Below are 24,959 nucleotides of genomic sequence, written 5' to 3'. Positions count from 1 at the left end.
ATGAAAATGGTGTTTGAGCTTGGCTTACTGTATTCAGTTACTGCAGTTAGGCCAGGCTCTGATAACCTTTGTGCATGTGCTGGTGGTGGCTGTGAGGCTAGACCTACAGGGTAAGTAAACCCTTTCCAAAGAGAAAGAGGACACTTTTTGTAGGATCTCTCTCCCTGTCAAAACAGTGAGCCTTGCCCTGCTGCTTAGTCAAAGGCATTCTTTTGCTTCATTGTTCAAGGCAAATTGGAACCTTCCTTCTACCTTTCTCTGCCTCCTACTCTTAAATTCCGTGTCCATGACAGAGATGCCTGAGTAGTCCTGTCCCACGTAGATGAGGTTATGCCTTTGGTAAAAGGCCTGCAGCATAGTGTGATTTGGCCTTCTCTGAGCCACCATGTCCAAAATGCCTCTCACCACCCTCGGCCTTTCCCCTCACTTTGTTACAGAACACTCTTCTTTTCCTTCTTCGCCTTTATCACAGATTTGTCTTTACAAATGTTGTTCCCCTTTATAGTGGAAAGTCCCTTTGGGCAGTTAGCATGAATGTTTTGTTCATACCATATTCCCAGGAACTAGTGAAGTGCCTGAAATGTAGTAGATCCTCATCCTCAGTGAATAAGCAAAAGAGGGAGATAGTTATCCAAGTCAGGTGGCAACAAGCCGTCTCCTCCTCCTGTAAATTATCTTGGCTGTTGTTTCTTGAAGTAAATTAATGCTTTACTCATGAACTAGAGCTTAAGAAAGAGAATCTGTTCTCCTCTTCCATTCTCCATTTGTTCCTTTCTTTTCCCCTTTTCTCCCACCTCTTCCCCACCATGTTCTCTTGTGTCCTTCCCTTGTTTCCTCCCACTGCTATCAAGAGGTCCATAGTCAGCTGGAAGAGAATCCTGGCCTCCATAGTCACAGCATATTTGTGAGCTGGATGGAAGGCCTGTGATGGGGCCCAAGACCCTGGCCCCGCAGCGTTCGTGCTCAGAAGTTCTCTGCATGGTGGTGTTTGTGCTCAGCAAGGCTGACTTTTTGGTATGCAGGACAAAAGGGAGCATGGGATGTTGGTGCTTATAAATTGGGTGTGAAATTTCTCACACAGTGGTTGTCCTTGGCATAAATTGGGCAATGTGATTATTATGTGGGCGGTTGGCTTGGGAGCTGGGGAATACAGATGGAAGCTGAAGGTAGTGGTGAGCAGGCCTCGGTGGGCCGAGATGATGGAGATGTGGTGTGTGGCACACTCACTTGACCTGTTTGGCCTAGAAAATAAGCATATGATCAAAGTGTGGGGACAGTTATCAAATAAGTACTTTCAGTAATATAGCTATCATTTACAAAAATCTCTTTAAGGATATCCTGTACCTTACATAGAATAATTGCACTTATCTGCACTTCCTCCTCCTAAAATATACTTGTTGAAACCTCTCATGATGTTGATTCCTCCTAAGCTTTGCTTTCTTCCTGTTTTTAGCCTGCAGTTGTGTGGCCTGTATACCCGGCCATGCATCAGAATGTCTGGACAATTCTCTAGACAAATGATAGCAGGGAAGATGAGCGCCATTTACATTTAGGTTTGTAATAATATCCACATATAATTAAAAGAATTTTAGAAAGCTAACTACTTTGAAATTTTGAGACAAGTTGTTTTTGGTTTATGTTAACTCTTTATAATTATGTAAATACAGCAATGAGCACTCTAGATAGCTTTTGTTTTAAGTGTATGTATGCTATAGTTATCCAAAGGTCTTATTAAAATCATTGAAAATCATCAACTAAAATATGACTTTAACGTTTCAAATTGTAGGACTGGAATTATTCAGATTTGAATGAACATTGCACCAAAAAAACAGACATATTAATATTGATTGGACAAAATAAACCCAAGTTCTTGTATGTGTGTGTGTATATATAAACACCCTTAGAGACAAAAAGCAAAGGAAGGGAGCACAAAGAGACTGGTACTTTAATATCCAGAGTACCAAAGAGCTCCCTGGGGGTGAATTAGGGAAGATGGGAATAAACTATCCTTCCTGCTGGAATAGCTAGTTCCCGACACAAAACTCTGAGCACCTGAGCTGAGCCCACAGTATCATTTCCTGGAATGACACTCACACTGAAACATCCACAGGAACTCAATTCTCCATAGAAATATCCACCATTCCTCAACATCCACAAGAGCTCTTAGACTGAAAGCCTGGCTTCATGTGTCGTTAAGGACCATCATTCCCAGACCTAAGTGTATTAGTGCCTCAAACTCTGCCCAGGACCGGACAGACCCAGGGTAAGACGAAAACAGACAGAGCCTTCCCCAAGAGAGCTGCTTCTGCTTCTCCTACTTGCCAGGTTCGCGGAGCTGGGACTGCCCTCTAGTACCCTCCATCAGTCACCTAACTCAGAGTTCATCCAGCAAGAGAGGGAGGGGAGAGGGGTTGAAATAAGTGGTCATCAATAGGAATCTTCCTCTTTTAGATACCAAAGCTCTTCTGGGCAGAAGAACCGACCTCATCCATTTGGGCATTCTGCTTTAGCTGCCCCTCTTCCCCCTCCCCGACCCACACAGGGCCTGGTAGAAAGCTAGTTTGTGAATCACCTCACTATTGACTTTTGTACTCTCTGGTCATGAATTTCTAGCTGCTTTCAAGCTTGTCTCTGTGGAAACATGATGACTATAAACATCCACAATAGCTCAGTAAAGCTCGGGATAGGATGAAAAGAATTAGGCATTGTAGTGAAGGAAAAAATTAGTTCTTACTTTAGGAATCTGAAGGTTTCTCCTAGCATTTATCTGAGAGAGACAGAGAGAGAATGAATGAATGTGTGTGTGTGTGTGTGTGTGTGTGTGTATTTTAGATACCAAAGCTCTCCTGGGCTTTGGCAGAAGAACTGACCTCCTCCATCTGGGCATCCTGCTTTAGCTGCCCCTTTTCCCCCTCCCCGCCCCGCACAGGGCCTAGTCTAAGAGCTCTTGTGGATGTTGAGGAATGGTGGATATTTCTATGGAGAATTGAGTTCCTGTGGATGTTTCAGTGTGAGTGTCATTCCAGGAAATGATACTGTGGGCTCAGCTCAGGTGCTCAGAGTTTTGTGTCGGGAACTAGCTATTCCAGCAGGAAGGATAGTTTATTCTCATCTACTCTGGATATTAAAGTACCAGTCTCTTTGTACTCCCTTCCTTTGCTTTTTGTCTCTAAGGGTAAGACATATGTTTGGAGATACTCTTCTTCAAGACTGATCTTAAATACATCACTCTTGGCATGTTGCTGTAAGTTCTTTTCTCTGAGGAAGGCTTAATATTAACAGGGTTAACTTAAACTGGGCCTCCAGTTTGGCCAAGAGATTCTAACTTCAGGAATCCTAACTCCTGGGTATGACTTGGAAACTTTGCCTTTAATTCTCTGTTCCATAGTGTCCAGGATGGGCACACAGAGTAGTGGGGGCACCTGGGCCTGTCCAGGTGCAGAGGGAAGCTGGCTCATTTTTTCATTATCCCCTGTCAGGAATTCCTTGCCTCTGCTACATCTGTTCAGCAAGAGTCTTTGGAATTTGTTCTCTTTCGCTGTATATTCACCGAGCCTGGTAGCCCAGGGTGTTCCTGAGTTAAGTAAGATGTGCACACATTTAAAGCCTCTCACACTTTTAGTCAATGTTAAGTGGACCAAAGTAGTACGGATCACATCCGAGGGTTGGTTGGAAGGCACAGTGGATCCTTTCTAAATTTGTCTGGCCCTACTTTGGATTCATATGTCATATTGTGTGTGTGCTGTTAGGAAAACCTCACACTGAATCCTACGTGCTGTTGATTGTGTTCCCACGTCAGACTGTGCACTCCAGAGTGAGAACCATGACTTCCCTTTCTACATCCCAGCTCCCAACAAAGTACCTGGGACACAAGTGTGCTTACTAGAGAAATGCTAGACGTATTCAGAGGTGGTATGCTCTCCAGTAGCCTCCCAGTAGTAGAGGCTAGGGTGCTCTGGGAGTCCAGTTTTCTTACAGAAGTAACAAAATGATTACTTTGAGACCAAATCACCTGTAAGGTGACCCTGTGCTCTGGACTCGAACTTTCAAGTTCCAGGACATGGAGGGTTTGGAGAGAGTTTAAAACATTGATGCCACTTGATGGAAGCATATTCCTAATTGAGCTTTTTCCTTTTGCTTACAAATGACAAATTTCTTTCTTGTGACCCTGAGAAACTTGTCATTGAGACCTCTTAAGGACACTTGTCAAGGGGGAAATGGGTACTTTCCCTTTGGAATCAGTTCTAGAGAAGGTGGTTTTAACCATGCCTTCCTCCATTTCTCTATAATGTCCATACATTTCTTTCGGCTGCCTAACTTGAATTAGTTGTATGGCCTTTTAAGCACATTTTTAAAGAAAATTCTGTTCCTAATTCCTCACTTCTGTTGAAATATTTTTGAAGAGCTGATTTTTTTGCATGCAAAGCATAGCATAAATAATGAGGGTGTAAAATAGCTGCCATTTGTCCAGTACTTATGGTTTTCCTGTCTTTAATGCATGTTGTCTAATCTGCATGACATCCCTTTGATATAGTACAGAGATGCTTTGGGTTGCCAGCAATACAGGCCTCATTCCAAGTGGTATAAGGGGGAAGGGGAGTGACTTGGCTCGTGGAACTAAGTCTGGGTGTGTGGGTCTTGCTGCCCTCCTTTGGACACATGCCAGGCATTAGACCTCGACTCTCACTGCCTCTCACTCCACTTTCTTTTGCTTTGCCTCTCTCTTGGGCAGGCACTGCCGTTGGTTGGCTCCAACAGCTCTAGGCTTGTACCTGCATAGCTCTAAGTCCACAAGAAGGGAGGTTCTAGAATTAATTACTGTGATGGGTTGGGAGAGCCCGGATGCTGTGGCCAGGATCCACTGAGGCAAACAAAGGTGTTGTCACTCTGAGGGTGGGGGAGGTGGTTACCCAAGAACTGCCCTGGGCTGTCAGTAGAAGAAGAGGGTTGATACTGGGTGGGCAGCGCATTGCATAGGTAGACAGGATCATCCTTTTTTCAGACAGGGAAACAGAAGCCTGTCTCTTTTCATTTTCTTTTTATACCTCACATGAGGTTGGTCTTGCTGAAAGTGCAGGCCTGTGACATTACAGCTCTGCCCCAGGGCAGGCTCACTGCCCAGTGCGAGCTGTGGATTTCTCCCTGCACAGAACCATCCCTGGGCTCCTCTGTTGTGAGTATGCCTGCATCTCTCTGGAGCCTGGTTGTAAGTTATACAGCAGCAGCCAGGGCCTTTTCCCCAAGACCCAAAGAGGAATTAATTGTGCCTTGATCTGCACCTGCAGGAGGCACTCAGCAGCTCTTACCCAGTGTGAACTTTGAGCTCCTATAGTGCCTTCAGGAGCAGGTATCTATGGAAGTTTGTTTTCTGCCCTCCTCACAGTTCATTTCCCTCTCTGGTTTCTGTTGGTGTTTTCCTTGCCTGTCTTTCCCAGCAGAAGGTTTTGTCCCTTTTTAACTCCCTTTGTGAAGGACTAGTAAAGCTGAAATGAATTTGTGAGTTGCCACCTGTCTGTGCTCCAGTTCTCTCTTCTCACATTATCTGTACCAGTGGTGTCATTGTTGAAATCGTCTTAAAATGCCAGCCCAGCTTTTTGGCAGCAAGCTTTTGGGCGGAAGGAATGAAACATGATCCCTAACTGGCAGCTTGATTGCATTCCAGGCTCACTTCTGTGGTAGAGGATGGATTACTGGTGCCCAAGGGCAGAAGTAGCACTCTGCTAGCACCCTCAGAGCTTCTAGTATGCCATTTCCACTTTCGTGTTGTCAAAAATGCCAACATTTCCAGCCAAGTTGGAAATTTTTATGTTCCCTGTGTTCTGACAAAAGCCTTCTTTAATTTTGTAAACAGGGAGAGGAATTTTTGTTTCAGAATATGGATATTGAAGGATTTTTTTGTACAGAGTGGTAGAACCGGCCCTGTTTAACGCTGGTCCATATTGACTGGATTGGGGGTGATACGTGTACCCCGCTTCCCATACTTTGATGGAGAAAGGGAGGTAGAAACTTGGAAGAAAAAGTCTTTATCTAGCCATTCAATTCATACAGTGTGTTTTGCACTTTTATACTTTTCTATTTATCCAACTTTGGTTAAAATTAAGAGGGAACAGTTGGGCAAGGAATATAGTTTAGATAATGAGCAAAAATTCCTCCGATATATGAACATGGAATATCTTTCTATTTATTGGTTTGTCTTTAGTTGATCTTAACAGTGTTTTGTAGTTCCCTTTTGTTAAAGTTGTTAGGTGTTTTTATTGATGCTATTGTTAATTGTTTTCTTAATTTGATGTATAGAATATACAATGGATTTTTTAATACTGGTTTTATATCCTACAACCTCACTGAACTTGTTTATTGGTTCTGATTTTTTGCGTGCATTCTTCAGTGTTTTCTACATACCAAATCAAGTCATTTGTAAATGGAGATAGTTTTAGTTCTTCCAATTCAGTCTGCATGCTTTTTTTTTTTTTTCTTTTTCTGGTCGGATTTCCCTGGCTAGAACGTCTACCACAATGTTGAATAGAAGTAGTGAGAGTAAACATCTTTCCTCGTTCTTGATCTTAGGGGGAAAGCATCTGGTCTTTGACCATGTTGTTGATGGTGTGTGTGTGTGTGTGTGTGTGTGTGTGTGTATATGTGTGTGTGTTTCTTTTTTGAGATGGAGTCTGGCTCCATTGCCCAGGCTAGAGTGCAGTAGCGCAATCTCAGCTCACTGCAACTTCCACCTCCCGGATTCAAGCGATCCTCCTGCCTCAGACTCCCGAGTAGCTGGGATTGCAGGAGTGCACTGCCACGCTGGGCTAATTTTTGTATTTTTAGTACAGATGGGGTTTCACCATGTTGGTCAGGCTGGTCTGGAACTCCTGACCTCAGGCAATCCGCCCGCCTCGGCCTCCCAAAGTGCTGGGATTACAGGTGTGAGCCACGGCGCCTGGCCTGGAGGTGGTCTTTATCAGGTTGAGGGAGTTCTCTTCTAATCCCTGCTTGTAGTGTTTTTAGCATGAAAGCATTTTACTGTGTTTAGAGAATATGTTGTTTTTTGCCTTTTATTATATTAATATGACAACTATGATGTATACTGAACAAACATTACATTGCTGGGATAAGTCGCACTTGGCCATAATGTTAATTCTTTTGATATGTTGCTGAATTGGGTTTGCTAGTATTTTTTTGAGGATTTTTAATGTTTACATTCATAAGAGATACTGAAGATACTGTACTTGAGAAATTATCTTAAACAAATAATTTTGAGTAAGCAAACATCTGCAGTAGGAATTAAACAACACAACGTGCGGAACACACTTAGCACAGTGCCCCGCACCTACTAAGCATCAGCTTATGGGAATTGCTTTTTTTTTGGCAGATGGTCGTTTAATGTCCTGACTCAGAGCATAGGATGTTGAGTTGAACAGGCCTGGGTTTGAATCCTGGCTTCCTCCACCTCCTTGTTAGCTGTGTAGCTTTGGGCATATTGTGTCTGGATGCCTTAAGTTTTTTTATTTTTAAGACCAAAGTGACAACTCTCAGGGTTGTCAGGAGGATTTAATGTGACTATGCACAACCAAACCTAGGACCTGGTACACAGTTAAGTGCTGTGATTCTATTAGTTGTTACTTTTCTTGTTACTTTTAAAGATACCGACTGCAGTGGTATTATGAGGGTGAAAAATTGAAAACAATTCAACTATCGATAAACAGATGATTGATTAAATATAGTAAATGCACACAGTGTCATAGTAAGTAGTCTTTAAAATTGACTAGATTAATACTGATCTAGAAAAATATTGGTGGTGTGCAAAAAAGCAGTTTTTATACGTGTGTATAGAATTCATGTTTATGAATGCATTAAAGTCTAGAAATGCATATATATCAAATTGTTAGTTTAATTTGGGGAGCTTATGATTGCTTATAGTGGAACTGTGACTTAATTTAAAAATAGGTGTATGTTTTATTGGGAAAGAAGGATATACATTTCTTTCTAGCAGGAAAATTTGGAAGCTTAAAAAGTATTTGAGGTTTTAATTGTGTTTGTTGATTTGTCCTCAGTTATTTTCATAACCTTGTTTGAATTTATTATCTAATTAAGCCATATGCATGTTAAAAAAAAGTAATAAAAGCTTCTAAAAAAGATATATGAGAAAAGATTTTCATCCATTCACAAATTTTGCCTTTCTTCATGTGGACTACCAGAATTAAATTTTTTTGACTGTCTACTGGTTGTTGGCCCAGACTCTGTTCTAGATGTTGTAAATACCAAGAAGAATACAAAGTGGTCTCTACCCTGGGGACAGAGAGACCAAACAGATCTGCAGCCAGCTGATTTCAGGGGGCGATGGAGTAAATGGTACACGCGTGGTCAGAGCCGGGCAGGATCTCAGGCTAGCGGTAGACTTGTGTTTTCAAGAATGCATAGGGGTGTGTCTGGCAGACAGGACAAGAATTGCAGATAGTAGAAACAGCCTTTGCAAAAGGCTTGGAGCTCTGCAAATTCAAGAAGAAAGAAATGTTGGGATATTTATGAAAAGCAGCCAGCCTTTGGGCTCATTATCCTGTCTCTGTGCCGCTTCCTCTTGAGAGAGCTAATTATAGTCTAGTTAGTAGGCTGCCACATTTCTTACTCCCTTGGAGAAGAATCTCAATTAGCAGGGAGTGGGTGAATCTGAAAGCCTGTCAGGATAGCAGCTTCTTCAAAGTGACCCTGCTGCAGTGAAGCAGATAGTTGTCTTTTCTTTAGAAAATGAGGCATTTTCTCCCCGTTGTGCTTCTGTCCGTCAAAGCCTGCCTCAGGAGAAGAGAAGGAAAAGCTTTGTAGTTTAGGTTCTGGCTTTCCTGGCAGATAGGCAATGAGCAGATATTTCTTAGTTTCTGTGACGTTTTGTTGGTCCTCATAGATGAGTGTTTAAATTTTCCAAGCAAACAGTATGGCCCAAAGCTTCTAATTCCAAGTTCCAGACCTCAGACTTGAGTTCGTGTTTGTCTTTAGACTGATAGCACCCTGGGGTGATTCAGGGTTGGGTGAAAATTATAATATCACTCTGTAGAAATTTCATGAGTCATTTTTTTTTTTTTTTTTTTTGAGACGAAGTCTCGCTCTGTCGCCCAGGCTGGAGTGCAGTGGCCAGATCTCAGCTCACTGCAAGCTCCGCCTCCCGGGTTCCCGCCATTCTCCTGCCTCAGCCTCCCGAGTAGCTGGGACCACAGGCGCCGCCACCTCGCCCGGCTAATTTTTTGTGTTTTTAGTAGAGACGGGGTTTCGCCGTGTTAGCCAGGATGGTCTCGATCTCCTGACCTCGTGATCCGCCCGTCTCGGCCTCCCAAAGTGCTGGGATTACAGGCTTGAGCCACCGCGCCTGGCCTTTCATGAGTCATTTTTAAGTGGTTTATCCTGATTCTATAAAAGGTGGAATGGAGCTCAGATGATTTTTAAAGAATCAGAGGAGGTGATGCTTGCTGGGAGCTGAAGGTTCCCATCTGCTTATTTCGGATTTCTACCTGAGACTATCAGATGAAAGAAGTGGCCCTCCCATGGCCGTCTTTGCAGTGGTGGCTGAAGATACAGTTAATTATTTCTTTGGGCTTAAAGAGAACTTCCCCTTAAGATGATTTTATGTGTAACATATGCTCTTGTATTATGTGAAAATGTTAAAATTGATGTAATGGCACAAGCCTGCAGTTAAAAATACTCAATTTCACACGTTTCTGCCTTAGTTAAAGCTCTAGAAAAAGAGGTTAGGTACTGCCAGATGTCTGCTTAGCAGAAAAGCCTAAAGAAAATGGGAATCCAAATGGCTAGTAGAGTTCAGTATGGGTTAATTTAGCTGAGAAATACTGAATGTTAGAGCCTGGGTGTGAGACTCTTCATCTTCTGCTGTAACCATGGTCCAGTTGCAGATACAGCTTATTTGTCCAGTTAAAGAATGGCTCATTCTACATAGTAGAATTTCCTAGTTAACTGAAACTGGGTACTTTTCTGATGATCCAGCCTCCTTTTAAATTTAATCTTAATTTCTGGTGTCCAAAAAGCTAGGAAACATAGGCTAAACTTATTTTTAAACAGTAAAATGTTAGTTAAGTTTTCAAGTAATTGGCTCAGTTGGTTTTTATCCTCCAAAAGCCTTTGCAGGTGTTTCAGTTCAAAGCATTGTGTCCAGCTCTTAATCTAGAAAATAAATATACTTTTGTCCTTTGTTTTCCTGAATTTCCAATCGAAATGGGAAGTGTGAATTACTTTCTTCACTAGCACACAGATCATTGAAAAATTGAATCTTAAGTTGTTGTGTGGGGTCATTGTGCTGTTATTGTATAGATATGATTTGACCCCTGTACTGTCAACCGTATTCTAAGCATTTTGGGTTTAGGGGTTTTTATGTGCATGTGTTTGCTTTTCGTAGTTTCTATTAGGCTATTAGGCCTTCAGCTCACTTATTAACATTACTTTGCACGTCCTCCTTCTCACTATCCCTGTAGTTAGTTACTTCTAATCTGCTTAGGGAATCAGCTAAGTAAGCTTGTTAAATTTGTTTCCAAAGGGTAAGTAAAAAGACAGGTAGAACTCCTAAAATTCAGTTTAAAAAGCCCTGCATTGGCTGCTTGGTATGCCCTTTCCTCCTTCCCTTCTTTTTTTTTTTTTGAGACGGAGTCTCACTTTGTCACCCAGGCTGGAGTGCAGTGGTGCTGTCTTGACTCACTGCAACCTCTGCCTCCTGGGTTCACGCCATTCTCCTCCCTCAGCTTCCCGAGTAGCTGGGGCTACAGGCACCTGCCAACACGCTCAGCTAATTTTTTGTATTTTTAGTAGAGACGGGGCTTCACCGTGTTAGCCAGGATGGTCTCGATCTCCTGACCTCGTGATCCGCCCGCCTCAGCCTCCCAAAGTGCTGGGATTACAGGCGTGAGCCACCGCGCCCGGCATCATCCTTCCCTTCTTTGGGAGACATTTCATACAGGTGTTGGTGATGAAGGGTGTGCCTTCTCGGTAAGGTTTGTGATACACTGTTGTGTGACATCTTCAGGCAGTTTAGACAAGTTATAATCAACTTTGAAAAATATATGCTCTTTGAGGACCGAAAGGAACTGCTTCCATTTTCTTCATGCCTTCCCTGTGCCTTATTTCCCGTATTGTTTTGTGTGTGTCATCTAGTACGGCAACATATATCCTAATTATGGTTCCTCTGGCCCCCAGGTTATTGGCCTATTACATGAGAATATAAAAAGAATGAAAGCTAAATATTTTTGCTTTAAACAGTCAGTCATCTTCTATAGAAATGGTAGTGTGAAAGAATTAAAACAGGAGAATAAATAATAAAATATGAGAAGAAGGTCTTATATTCACATATTTACCGTATCTACTGCTCTTTATTTCTTTACGTAAATCCAAGTTTCCAACTGGTATCATTTTTTCTTTTGCCTGAAGATCTTCCTGTTACATTTCTTGAAGTGCAGGTCTGCTGATGACAATTTCTGTTTGAGTTTTTATTTTGCCTTTATTCTTAACAGATGTTTTCACTGGATATAGAATTCTAGGTTACTTCTAGGTGAATACCATTTTCAAGCTGTCATTTCCATTGTGTTCTGGCTGGCAGGGTTTCTGATGAATTCTGCTGCTGCTGTTATGTTTGTTGTTCTGTGTACTATGTCTCTTCCCCTGGCTGCTCTTGTCTGGGCCTAACAGTTTGATTATGGTGTGCCTCAGTATGCTTTTCTGTGTGTGTGTCTTGCTTGGGGCATGCAGCTTCTTGGATCTGTAGGTTTATAGTTTCTGTCAAATTTGGAAGTATTCTGGCCATCATTTCTTAATCTTTTTCTGTCCTTCCCCTTCTTCCCCTTGTCCTTCGGGCCTGCAGTGTTGTGTGTGTTAGACTGCTGGATATTATCCTTCAGGTCTCTGAGACTCTATTCCTTTTATTTATTTTTTCAGCCTATTTTGTTTCTGTGCTTCTGTGCTTATTTTGGATAAATTCTGTTGCTATATGTTTAAGTTCCCTGATTTTTTTCTTTACTTCTGCAATGTCTAGCCTGCACTTAATCTCAATCAGTGAAATTTTCATTTCAGATAATTATGTTTTCTTAAAATCTGTAAGTTCCACTGGATTCTTAAAAAAACTTCCTTTTTTCTTATGAATATCTATGTATTATTTTAATATTGAACATAGTTATAATAGAAGTTTAATGTCTTATCTCATCATTTCTCAGAAGTTTACTATTTTCTGATTTTTTTGCCCCTCCTGATTATGGGCCACATTTTCCTCCTTGTCATGTTTAGGAAATTTTTTTTTTAAGGCTTCTCTGTACATAGTGAAGGAATTTTATATTAGATGTTGTATATTGTGAATGTTACCTTGTTGAGTGTCTGTGTCTTGTTTTATTTCTTTTAGGAATATCACACTTTGTTTTGGCAAAGCAGATAAGTTACTTGCAGGTCTTTCTAATGCCCTGTAGGCCTGCTTTTAAGCTCTGATAGGGCAGATTTCATTTAACTTTCACTCCAGACATACTTCAACCTCACTAAGACCTGACCTCTCTGGGGGTCTCCATGGAATGCCTTGGGTGGGTCACCAAGAACATTCCACTTTGGCTGGTTGGAGCTTCCCTACTTGTGTAAACTCTAAGAGTTGTTCATTTCACACCTTCTTGGTCATTTTCTGCCTTGCTTCGTGGAAGTTCACTCACACGTGAGGCCTAGAACTTAGCACATTTCTGTAGCCCTCTTTCTGTGTAGCTTCCTGTAATTTCTAGCACCCTCAACCTCTCTGAACTCTGTTCTTTATTGTCTGCAGTATCTAATCTGCAGGGCTACTAAGTTTAATTTGAGGTCCCCTTCCCTGTACTTGGTGACCTGGAAATTATTAACACCTCCAGGCAGAAAGTTGGGGTGATTGTATAGCTTACCTTGTTTGTTTCTTTTCTTGCAGGGAGAAACAAATAAATCTATATCTTTATGCAAATTAGCTGAGCAGCCAAGTTCTGCACTGCGTAGTATCCAGTGCCTGCACGTAGTTCTTTCAGATATACTGTCAGGTTTTCTAGCTATTTATTGCAGGAGGTTAAGTCTGGTCCACACCTAGTCTTATCACTGATGCAAGCAAAAAATTTCAGGAATTCCATTGAAATTGGTCCATTGAAAATAATTCTTGGCAACTGAGTATTGTTCTAAATGACATGCCTGCATGTGTTAGAAGACTGAATTAAACATAATTTACATGAATTTGTGAGTGAAGCATGATAGTGTCCTCATGTCTCCCATTTATTTTTTACCTGTCCCACAGACTAGAACTGTTCCTACTCAGCAGAATGATTATGGTTTAAGGTAGTAGAATAATGACATCTGTTCAGATGTTCTTAGAGCTCCCCAGAGGACAGATAGGCTGAGTGAGATCTGTCCTTGTCACCGCTAATGCTGACAGTACTCAGTGGGTGACTTCTCCTTTGGGTTGTTCTTATTCTTTACATTAGACTTAAATTTTCATTTTGGGAAGGCCATTATGAACCACTTTCTGAATCCACGGGAAGTCTATGCTAATAGCACTGTGCATGTGAATCAATAAAAAATGGATGTATGGGTTGAAAGAACCATCTTGAAACAGCATGGCATAACAAGACAATCTGGGGGATTTAAAGGCACAGTGAAAGGAGCTAATTTGCATAAAGACATGGATTTGTGAGGATGTCTTTCTCTCCTCCTCCCCCTACCCTGTGTTGAGTAAACTGAGCCGTGTAATTTGGAGTGCATTGTTGTTGAGTTTCAGGGAGCACTGGGGTCTTGAGTAGACACAAGACTTCGCTGTTGATAATTTAGCTTAAGAAGCGACTAGATCAAGGAAAACAGGAATTCTGTATATTTTTTGGATCACAATGATTTATTTCAAACTTATTGGTAAAGAACTAATGCCCCTTTGAGAAATCATGAATATTGCCAGCTACAGATGTTGATTTTTGTTCTATTTAAATTACTCTTAAGTTCTTTGTTTAGCCTCCTAAATGACTCACTCTTATACTTGATGCATAAACTTTAATTTTGCATCATTGAAGTGTTGTTATAAATTTATTGATTTTTAAGAATCCAAAGATGTTTCTTTTTTCTTGAGACAGGGTCTTGCTGTGTCACTCAGGCTGGAATGTAGTGGAATGACCCTGGCTCACTGCAGCTTCAGGCTCCTGGGCTCAAGTGATGCTCCTGCCTCAGCCTTCTGAGTATCTGGGACTACAGGCACATGCCACCATATCTGACATATTTTTTTATTCTTAAGAGACAGGACCTTGCTATGTTGCCCAGGCTGGTCTTGAACTCCTGGCCTTGAGCAGTTCTCCCATTTTGGCCTCCCAAAGTGGTAGGACTACAGCTGTGTTTTTTTTTGTTTTTTTTTTATTTTAAATGCAACTTGAGGAGTATTGATTGAATCCACTGCTGTTTAAAAAATTTAAAAGTTAATGAGCTTATGAAAAAAATGTTCATCTTCACTAAAAAAGAAATGCAACATAGAAGATGAAGTCTTTTTTTCACCTGTCAGATTGATTAAAGTTTAAAAATAGTAATATTAAATGTTGGCAGTGGTGTGGAAGGATGAGTACTTCTTTGAACTTCTAGGGGAAATGTACATTTATATGACCTCTCTGATAATTTTGGCACTATACATCAAGAACTTTTACATTCTTTGACCCACTGTTGTTGCTTCTAGGGTTTTCATTCCTAAAACGATTGGAAATTCAAACAAACAAACAAAAAATGTTGGAAGGCATTTGCAATATTGCATTTCTAATGGTGAGGAATTAGAAACACCCTAAATGTCTAACCATAAGAATGTTTCACTTGTGCCATTTTCCAATTACAAAGTACCATACAATTATTAAAATGGTGGTTCTGAAAAATATTTCATCACAGAGGAAACATTTACATATTTGAAGTAAGCACTATTCCAATATGATACATACTCTCATCTCAGCTGCTACTTTAAAATACCCAAGTGACCAAGTACAGTGGCTCATGCCTGTAATCCCAGCACTTTGAGAGGCCAAGGTGGGAGGATTGAGTGACAGTGAGACCCTTTATCTTAAAAAAATAAAAAAGCATGGATGGTCAGAAATGTTCCAGAATGTGAAAATAACTGTTTCTAGGTGGTGGTTTTATGAGAGATTGTTTTCTTCTTTATATTTGTTCTATTTTTCAAAATTTGAGTGCAAAAGTATTCTGGGTATGTGAAAGCAAGTATGATCTTTGTGGCTTCATTCTGGGCTTAACCTAAGGCTTTCCAGACCCTAGAGGGGCACCGCAGACTCCAAAAGAGTATGCAAAAGTATGAAAAAGTGTGTGTGTGTGTGTGTGTGTGTGTGTGTGTATATAGTTTTTTTTTTTTTAAAAAACATTGGTTTCTGTGCTTACTGTTCAGATAAAAATTTCGATGATGAAGATTCTGTGGATGGTAACAGACCTTCCTCTGCTAGTTCTACGTCATCCAAGGCTCCACCGAGTTCTCGGAGAAACGTTGGAATGGGAACCACCCGCCGGCTTGGTTCATCCACCCTGGGATCCAAGTCTTCAGGTTAGTCTAAGCTCTGTGTGGCGTTCTAGGGTCAGCTATGCCAGCTTTTCAAACCAGAGATGCAAGTACTTGCCTGTGGTGGCCCTCAGAAGTGATACAGTCCCCGTATGCAGCAGGTTTCTGCCTGCTATTCTTTAATTGAATTAGCATTGCAGTACTGGTGCTGATTAGCTGGTAAGTTGTAAATCTGAGCTACTGTGTTGACTTTTGCCACATTCTGCTAAGGCGGAGCCTATAGAAGAAGGAAACTAGCACAGAGGAAAGCATAGCTCCGAGATAAAAGCAAGAGCACACCCTCATCGCATTGTTTAGTTATCTGGATCCAGCAATGCCTGAAACCACTAGGGGCGTTTTAGACAATTTCTGTTTAACAAGACTGAGAATAATCCAGAAGTCACACTGTAACTCCTGTCTTTAAAATACATCTTGTGGACTGGCCCCTAGGTATTGGGGCGTGTGTGCATGCTCCGCATGCAGGTCAGGCTGTGGGTGGTGGAGACAGCCACCTCTGCTCCAGTTCCCGGTGAGCCATGGTGAGGTGGCAGCTGTTGGTGTGTCTGTTGGATGGTAGCGTGAGGTGGAGCTGGGCCAGCGGGAGGTAGCTCTGTGGGAGTGGAAGGCCCGTGTTTCTCTACCTGGACTGCAGGCTCTTCATGCAGGGAGGGCAGAGCTCAAGACCTCAAAGACAATCTGTAGAAAGCTGGGTAGCAGCAGCTCCACAGAAGAGTGACCAGACTGTTGAAAGAAAAACAAACAGAAAACAGCAACCACAAAAAACCCCATCCAATGGACCACAACCTCAAAGATCAAAGGTAGATAAGCCCACAAAGATGAGAAAGAATCAACACAAAAGCGCTGAAACATCTTTTCCTTCAGATAACCGCAACCCCTCTCTAGCAAGGGCTCAGAACTAGGCTGAGGCTGAGATGGCTGAAATGACAGAAGTAGGCCTCAGAATGTGGATAATAATGAACTTCACTGAGCTAAAGGAGCACGGGGTTGGGGTTAGGGTTAGGGTATTCACATAGGAAGAGAGGAAGTCAAACTATCTTTATTTGCAGATGACATGATCCTATATCTAGAAAACCCCATTGTCTCAGCCCAAATCTTCTTAAGCTGATAAGCAACTTCAGCAAAGTCTCAGGATACAAAATCAATGTGCAAATATCGCTAGCATTCCTATACATCAACACCAGGCAAGCAGAGAGCCAAATCGTGAATGAATTCCCATTCACAATTGCCACGAAAAGAATAAAATACCTAGGAATATAGCTAACAAGGGAAGTGAAGGACTTCCTCACGGAGCACTACAAAACACTGCTCAAAGAAATCAGAGACGATACAACAAATGGAAAAACAGTCCGTGCTCATGGATAGGAAGAATTAATATTATGAAAATGGCCATACTGCCCAAAGCAATTTATAGATTCAAGCTATTCCCATTAAACTAACATTGACATTCTTCACAGAATTAGAAGAAACTATCTTGAAATCCATATGGAACCAAATAAGAGCTCATATAGCCAAGACAATCCTAAGCAAAAAGAACAAAGCTGGAGGCATCACGCTATCCAACTTTATACTGTAAGGCTACCCCTAACCAAAACAGTGTGGTACTGGTACAAGAACAGACACACAGACCAATGGAATAGAATAGAGAACCCAGAAATAAAGACCTTACGACTATAACCATCTGATCTTCAACAAACCTGATAAAAACAAGCAATGGGGAAAGAATTCCCTGTTTAATAAATGGTGCTGGGAGAACTGGGTATCCGTATGCAGAAAATTGAAACTGGACCTCCTCCTTACACGCTATACAAAAATCAACTCAAGATGGATGAAAGAGTTAAAATTTAACTCAAACTGTAAAACCCTAGAAGAAAATCTAGGCAATACCATTTAGGACATAGGCATGAGCAAAGATTTCATGACAAAGACGCCAAAAGCAATTGCAATGAAAGCAAAATTTGACAAATGGACCTAATTTAACTAAAGAGCTTCTGCACAGCAAAATAAACTATCAGAGCAAACACACAACCTACAGAATGGGAGAAAATTTTTGCAATCTATCCATCTGACAAAGGCCTAACATTCAGAATCTACAAGGAACTTAAATTTACAAGAAAAAACAACCCCATTAAAAAGTGGGCAAAGAAAATGATCAGACACTTAGGAAAAGAAGATGAACATGCGGCCAGCAAATGCATGAAAGAAAGCTCGACGTCACTGATTATTAGAGAAATGCAAATCACAATGAGATACCATCTCACACCAGTCAGAATGGCTATTATTAAAAAGTCAGAAAAACAGTAGATGCTGGCGAGGTTGTGGAGAAAAAGGAGTGCTTTTACCCTGTTGGTGGGAGTGTAAATTAGTTCAACCACTGTGGAAGAGACTGTGTCAGTTCCTCAAAGACCTAGAGGCAGAAATACCATTTGACCCAGTAGTCCCATTACTGGGTATATATCCAAAGGAATGTAAATCATTCTGTTACAAAGATACATGTGTGCATATGTTCATCCCAGCACTATTCACAATAGCAAAGACCTGGAGTCAACCTAAATGCCCATTGAGACTGGGTAAAGAAAATGTTGTACATATATACCATGGAATACTATGCATTCATAAAAAGGAACAAGATCATGTCCTTTGCAGGGACATGGATGGAGGTGGAAGCTGTTATCCTCAGCAGTTTAACGCAGGAACAGAAAACCAAATACTGCATGTTGTCACTTATAAGTGGGAGCTGAATGATGAGAACACGTGGACACATGGGTGGGGAAAACACACACTGGGACCTGTTGCAGAGTTTGGGGTGGGAGGAGGGAGAACATCAGGAAGAATAGCTAATGTGCTGGTCTTAATACCTAGTGATGGGGTGATCTGTGCAGCAAACCACCATGGCACACGTTTACCTATGTAACAAACCTGCACATCCTACACATGTACCCCTGAACTTAAAAGTTGGGAATAAAAATAAATAAGATAAAATACATTTTGTTCTTACAAGTAACATGGTTCCTTGTGAGACCAGTAAGGATGTTGCATTAAATAAATTGTAGGAGATTTCTCCCATAAATTCTTCCTTTCACTCCTAATGTAGACAGTTTAGTTGTTATATACAACTCTCATCTTCTGTCAAGTTTCACATTTACATGCAAATTCCTTCCGAAATTTACCTCAGAAAAATTGTGTAGCTGCTGCTTTTAGAACCATTTTCACTGATGGCTTTAGCTTTTGAGCTGTTGGTGGTGGTGGGGATAGTGGTGGATGGGGAATCCCATGAGCCAAAAAAGATGAAGCCAAAAGGACCAAATAAAAGCTATACTCGTGATTAGCATTAAAATGCTGTCTCCTGATGGCCTCTCCTGAATTCTGAACTGGCCCTAGAATATTGGTATCTTGACCAGACCAGCATGGGACCACTCTGCCTCCTGACCCCAGCATCTGTGATAGAGGAGCTGTAGGAATGTTAATTGTACTTATTTCCAGTTCTTTCTAATCATTTTTTTGGTGTATTTAAAAACATTTTACTTTTTGTTACTGATTTTAAATTCACATAACATAAAATAGCCATTTTAAAGGGAATGTTTTCAGTGTTTCATCTACCTTGTAGCATATATCAATACTTTGTTCCTTTTAATGCCTGAACAATCTTTCTTTTTACTTGATCTATTATTGGGTAATTATCTGTTGCACAAACAAGGCTTAGAAAATTACTAGACTGGTGCTTTCCTTCCCATCCCACATCCATACACTTTCCAGAAGTCCCTGCTGTGTAGATTATGCACATATCAGCTCGGTTTTCCCCTTCAGCCCTGCACTTATCCTTTTTTCCATGTTGTTTAAAACCATAGTCATGAATTTCCTGGTTTGCTCCTCCTCATCAGATACCCTAGGCTCAGGGACTGTTGTTGGCCTCTGAGTCCTCTTTGGTATGTGTGGGTGCATGGTGTAGGGCCTCATGCAAAGGAGGCATTCAGGGCCTATCTGCTCAATGGGATCCAGTTTTTATGCTGAAACAGACACAGAGCACCACATCACAGTGAGTAACTATTGGCCTTTAGAGTAGTTAGCTTTTCCACGGTGTGAGTGATCTTCAGCAAGAGTGATGACACACATTTACTGCTACCTGGGATTGTCTTTAAAGCTCCTTTCTGTCTGGATAATTATCAGGACCCCGAACACCAGATACATGTGTGGTAAGAAAGTCTTAGAAAAGCAATCAGACTAATCCATGTAAATCATTAATGGGGGTTATGAAGATGACTATAGACACCAGTTTTTAAAATGTGAAAAAATCTGATAAAGCATCACTTGATTTTCATGCATAAAAGGGAGCTCAGATTAGCAAAAAGAAATACTTTCTTCACATACTTTTAAGTATACAAAGCATCTTAGGATAACTTTGTAGGAGAAACTTGTAACTGATTCTTAAATGAAAAAAATGATAGTTATCATGAGTTCAAGGAAATAGAAATGTTTTCAAACTAATATAAAGTTAAATAAAACTGAAATTATTTAGGACTGGTTTGAATAGTGACAAATTTGTAATGCTGAATTCCTAGTAATTACAGTTTAAGTTACTCCCTGAAGAATTAAATTTTCTGCTTGATCCATTTATTAGGAATCTTTCAAAAGACTTGTGTATTAATACAATATCTAAACCCTTTAAAACCATACCCTCCCTGCTTAAACAGGTAGTCTAAGTGACCTTAAGCTAATGTATATAGCATTGTAGAATTACTGTATTTCATCTTGATGTGAAGTCAGTAATGTTTGTCAATTTCATGACACTCCAAAGTTATATGAAGCCTTTCTAAAAAATAGTTCTGAATCTTCCAAAACAGAATTTTGATTGTGTATGTTTAGACTTCTTCAGTGTATGTGTTATATACATTGTTTCATATTTTTTGAAATTCTTTTTTACAGCTGCAAAAGAAGGAGCTGGTGCTGTGGATGAAGAGGATTTTATTAAAGCATTTGATGATGTACCTGTAGTACAGGTCAGTGAGGATATTTGAGTGTGATTACAAACAAGGGTAGACTTTTTCTTCACATTTTATTTTTCAAGTATGCCTGTGTAATGTTCTTTACTAGGTCAGGTAATTTTAACTGTCAACACTACAGGAGATCTGAGGTGCAGACTAGAAAATGTTGGAGCAAAAGTCAAGGCCCAAGATGATCTTTCAGTAAGAACAGGAAAGACATTGGTTGCTCTATTATTAAGTTTATGGATCAGGTTACATAAAAGAGTAAGAAATAGGTGATGCTCAATTAGAAAATAAAAAAGGCATATTTATTTAGGGATTTTTTTTAGAAAACTTCATAACTTTGAAGGATTTTGGTGTCTGAAAAGTTACAGAGAATGATTTAATAAGAGCTTAGTTTATACCTTCTTTGATGCTTCACTTTAAATACCTAACAGATGAAACAAAGATTATTTATAAAAATTGGGATACAGCCGCAAGTTTTTGACTGCTTTGTGCCTTAGTATCATCTATTGCTGGTTGAGACTAATACTTTTCCTCAGCCTACACCGGCTGTCTGTGCCCTGGATTCCTGTGGCACTTACTAGTCTGTTGTGTACAACTCTCTTTGCCACCTTCGTTGCCGTATGTGTATAAAGCAGGTAACAAGAATCTCGGTGGCCTGGGCAACATGACGAAACCTCATCTGTACAAAAGATACAAAAATCATCTGTGGTGGCAGATGCCTGTAGTTCTAGCTGCTCAGGAGAGTGAGCTGGGAGGCTCCCTTGAACCCGGGAGGTGGAGTTTGTCATGAGCTGAGATTGCGCCACTGTACTCCATCCTGGGCGACAGAGTGAGACCCAGTCTCTTAAAAAAAACAAAACAAAAAAACAATCTCGGGTTCAGGTTCATCCTTAAGTGCTTGACCTGACCTTCCCAGCATACATCAAGATTGATTATACCCTGTACCCTACCTGTTTTCTAAGTAAGATGTGGAGATAAATGAGAATGTAGATTTGAAAGTCTTTAAAATTATAGGTATAGTGTCATGTTATAAATAATACTAAGAGTAAGAAATGACTTAGGCATCACTGACTGTTTCCCGTTAGGCTTGTTTCTCTTTGTACATGAAATCATCTGTTAAGTTTATAGTAAAGCTACGTTTGAGGCAGGGTTATTCACATATGGCAGCAAATCATGTGTGTACACATTTATAGTGAGAAAGATCCTCATTATAGACAAAACTCTGCAGATATTTTCTCATAGGTGTTTCTTAAAAATTAAATAATTTCTTTTACTAAATGGTCTTGACTTCATGTAATTAAGAAGTAATCTGTTTATTCTGCATGTTTTTATATTGATTGTAAATTAATTTTGCTTACAGATTTATTCCAGCCGAGACCTTGAGGAATCCATAAACAAAATTAGGGAAATACTATCTGATGACAAGCATGATTGGGAACAGAGAGTAAATGCTGTAAGCTGTTGACTTCATGTGATTACCTTTTCATAAGATGTATTTAAGTATCTCATACTTTATTATGAAATCAGGGCACAACTCTAATGAATTTTAAATAATATATATTTTAAATACAAATTATTGTATGTACACTTCACCCTTTTAGTAGAGTATCTCCTTTTATTTTTATTTTTGAAACACACCAACTTAAACCTTTATGAATCATCTAGTCTTTTAACAAAGACCTAACTGTGGAGTGTATGGTGACAGCCTCCACTGTCACCTTAGCAGAAATTTCATTCTGTGATTGTTTGCCTTTAAAGTGGCTTTTTTGTGGCAGTTTTAGTATATGTCCCCCAATATTCTTTTCTTTCTTCATATCACTTGCTAGAAAGTTGTGTCTCCTTTATTTTTAAAAGTAGATTAATGGAAAGTGGGCTGGGCGTTAAAGCGAGGGTGTGTCTGATCTGAGAAGGCTATTTTCTACTGGTTGGCTGGCAAGAAGGGAGGTGGTACCATTGCCATTATATTGTATTTTAAATCAGACCAGCCAGTTAATGGTTCGGTGGAGGATAATGGTTCAGGTAGGAATGCTGCTTCCTTTGGTTCATTAAATAAATGGCAGTTGAAGTGGGGTGTGAGGGGAGGTAAGCTTAGGAGGGGCTTTTCACAAGCCAAAAGTTTTTAATTATTTATCATTAGTGTTGTAGGATCTATAAATACTTTAAGATATTTCAAATGTAAAACTGTTTTTGCAGAAATTACAATATATGTGTCACAAATACTCCAGTTAAAAATTATTTAGTCTTATTTGTGATATGTAGATTTGTTTATTGTATTAGCTAATACAATACTGGCTGAATTCTCTTGGGAATGCTTTCTAATCAGTTGAACTTTAACAATTATCTCTTTTGTAGTTGATGGCTTCTGTTTTGTATATTCTGTGTTAGAATTGTTTTCTGTTTTTCTGAATTTTCTCTATTCCATTAGCTAAAAAAGATTAGATCTTTACTTTTGGCTGGTGCCGCTGAGTATGATAACTTCTTTCAACATTTGCGTCTTTTGGATGGAGCCTTTAAACTCTCTGCTAAGGATCTGCGGTCTCAGGTAGTGCGGGAGGCTTGTATCACGTTGGGGTAAGGACTGCGACGCTCCATATTCTCACCATAAAATAGTGTCACCACAGAGCTTCAGAGATGTCTCCTTGAACTTGTGAGCTGGGTCTCTTTAATGTAACTTCCGACTAGTCTTCAAGACCCATTCCAGTTAACACTTCTGTCAGTGGTTTTACAATACTTTTTGCTCAATTATGTGAAGTGTGACAGATTTTAAATTTTATTTTATTCAGTGATATAGCTCTGAAGCCTTTATTTCAAACTTTGAAGCAGTTATTAATATGGAAAGATGAAACTCTATGAAATCCTGTTTCTCTCATTTTTCATTGATTTTTGCTGGCAGGCAATAGTGTGGTTATCAGAATGTTTGTTCCTAGAAGAGTACTGTAGTTATGAAGTTAAAGGCATTTACTGCAGTAAAATTTTATTCTAGCTATATGTGTACTAGTAATCAAAGCTAATAAAACTTTGTGTTAGAATGTATCTCAGAATATCAAAGCAGCAGCAGCAAGAGGAGGCATCACAGCTGTTTAAAGTTTTGGCTGCAGTCAGATTTTGAAGCCTGAATATTTTATGTTAAGATAAAAGAAAAAATATGAAAAAGGAGCCAAGGGTGCTTTTTCATATTTGTGTTTTATTAATATATCGTCAGTTTGTTTGGTATTTTCAGATTAGTTGGGGCAGGTGGGCTGGTATCTGCCTGGAGTCCCTTCTACTTGGAAAGCCAAAGTGGGAGGATTGCTTGAGCCCAGGAGTTCAAGTTCAACGCGGGCAACGTAGTGAGATCCTGCCTCTAGAAAACAAAAAGCTCCACAAAGACTAGTTGGAAATTAAAAAAAAAAAAACAAAAAAACAAACAAAAAACCACTTTTGGGCTAAGAACTATTTGCCAAGTTCTCAACATGCACATCGGAAATCTTAGACCCTTGTCCTTTCTAGATAACTTTAAATGAAGGCTCTAGATGTTAAATGGTTTATGTGCTTCACTGTTTCTAAGAAAAATAACTACAGTCCAGTATCCATTTCTTGTTTTAGGCATCTGTCATCAGTTCTGGGGAATAAGTTTGACCATGGAGCCGAAGCCATTATGCCAACTATCTTTAATTTAATTCCAAACAGTGCCAAAATTATGGCCACGTCTGGTGTTGTAGCTGTTAGGTTAATTATTCGGGTAAGTATGTTATAGGCCATACATGAAATAAGCAAGTGGTAAATACCGATGGTTGATAAATATTAGAGGCATTTTTGTTAACATAATTATATTGAGTAATTAAATTTATTAGCATAATTATATTGGAATTTTATATATATATATATATCATCTTTTCCCCCTACTTAATTGTGGCATATGAGCTTTTTATAATCCATAATGTGAATTATGGATGTGTTATAAAGTTAATGAGGTATTGATTGTTAGCTCACTATTGGTTTAAAATATTCGAACATCCGGTGTCTGCTTCTGAGATTATATTGTATTCTTGTTACTTAGATATTACTCTTAGTCTTAACCTCCTTAATCCCAGTCCTTCCATTTTAGGTATTGGTACTTGTGGTTTTGCTGTTCACCCAAAAGTTCAATTAATTGCACATAAGCACAGAAACAAAATATTCTCTTTGGTTAGATTTTCTAGGCACTTATTTGTTCAAATTTAAATAATTATCCAAGTAATTTGTACACAAGTTTTTAACAAAATCTAATAGTTCACAAAGGTTTAAAATGGTTTTCCACGTTACCTCCCCACCACTTTCAAGTCCTTTTTGCCCAGAAGCAGCTCTTGAAGCTTTGAGGCTTGATGATACTGTCTAAAGTCTATCCAGAATATTCTTGATTATTTTGGTTGTTTACTTTGTATTATTAGTTCTTACTGTTCTTA

The 24,959-nt window shown here is 39.8% G+C and overlaps 1 protein-coding gene across 6 annotated transcripts in view; it reads left to right on the top strand.

Moving 5' to 3' along the window:
• The window catches only part of CLASP1 (cytoplasmic linker associated protein 1), a 310,910-nt gene that overhangs the window by 168,595 nt on the left and 117,356 nt on the right, over positions 1-24,959 (top strand). For all 6 annotated transcript variants that reach the window (XM_050751936.1, XM_050751937.1, XM_050751940.1 and 3 more), the window contains exons 9-13: positions 15,383-15,535; positions 20,471-20,544; positions 21,896-21,988; positions 22,961-23,106; positions 24,121-24,256. In XM_050751936.1, coding sequence (XP_050607893.1) covers positions 15,383-15,535; positions 20,471-20,544; positions 21,896-21,988; positions 22,961-23,106; positions 24,121-24,256 — 602 coding nt within the window. The remainder of the gene's footprint in view (positions 1-15,382; positions 15,536-20,470; positions 20,545-21,895; positions 21,989-22,960; positions 23,107-24,120; positions 24,257-24,959) is intronic.

Source organism: Macaca thibetana, chromosome 12 (genome assembly GCF_024542745.1).
Source record: "Macaca thibetana thibetana isolate TM-01 chromosome 12, ASM2454274v1, whole genome shotgun sequence".
NCBI classification, from domain to species: Eukaryota; Metazoa; Chordata; class Mammalia; order Primates; family Cercopithecidae; genus Macaca; species Macaca thibetana.
Note: the sequence above shows the minus strand (reverse complement) of the source record. Positions and strands in the feature narration are given on the sequence as shown.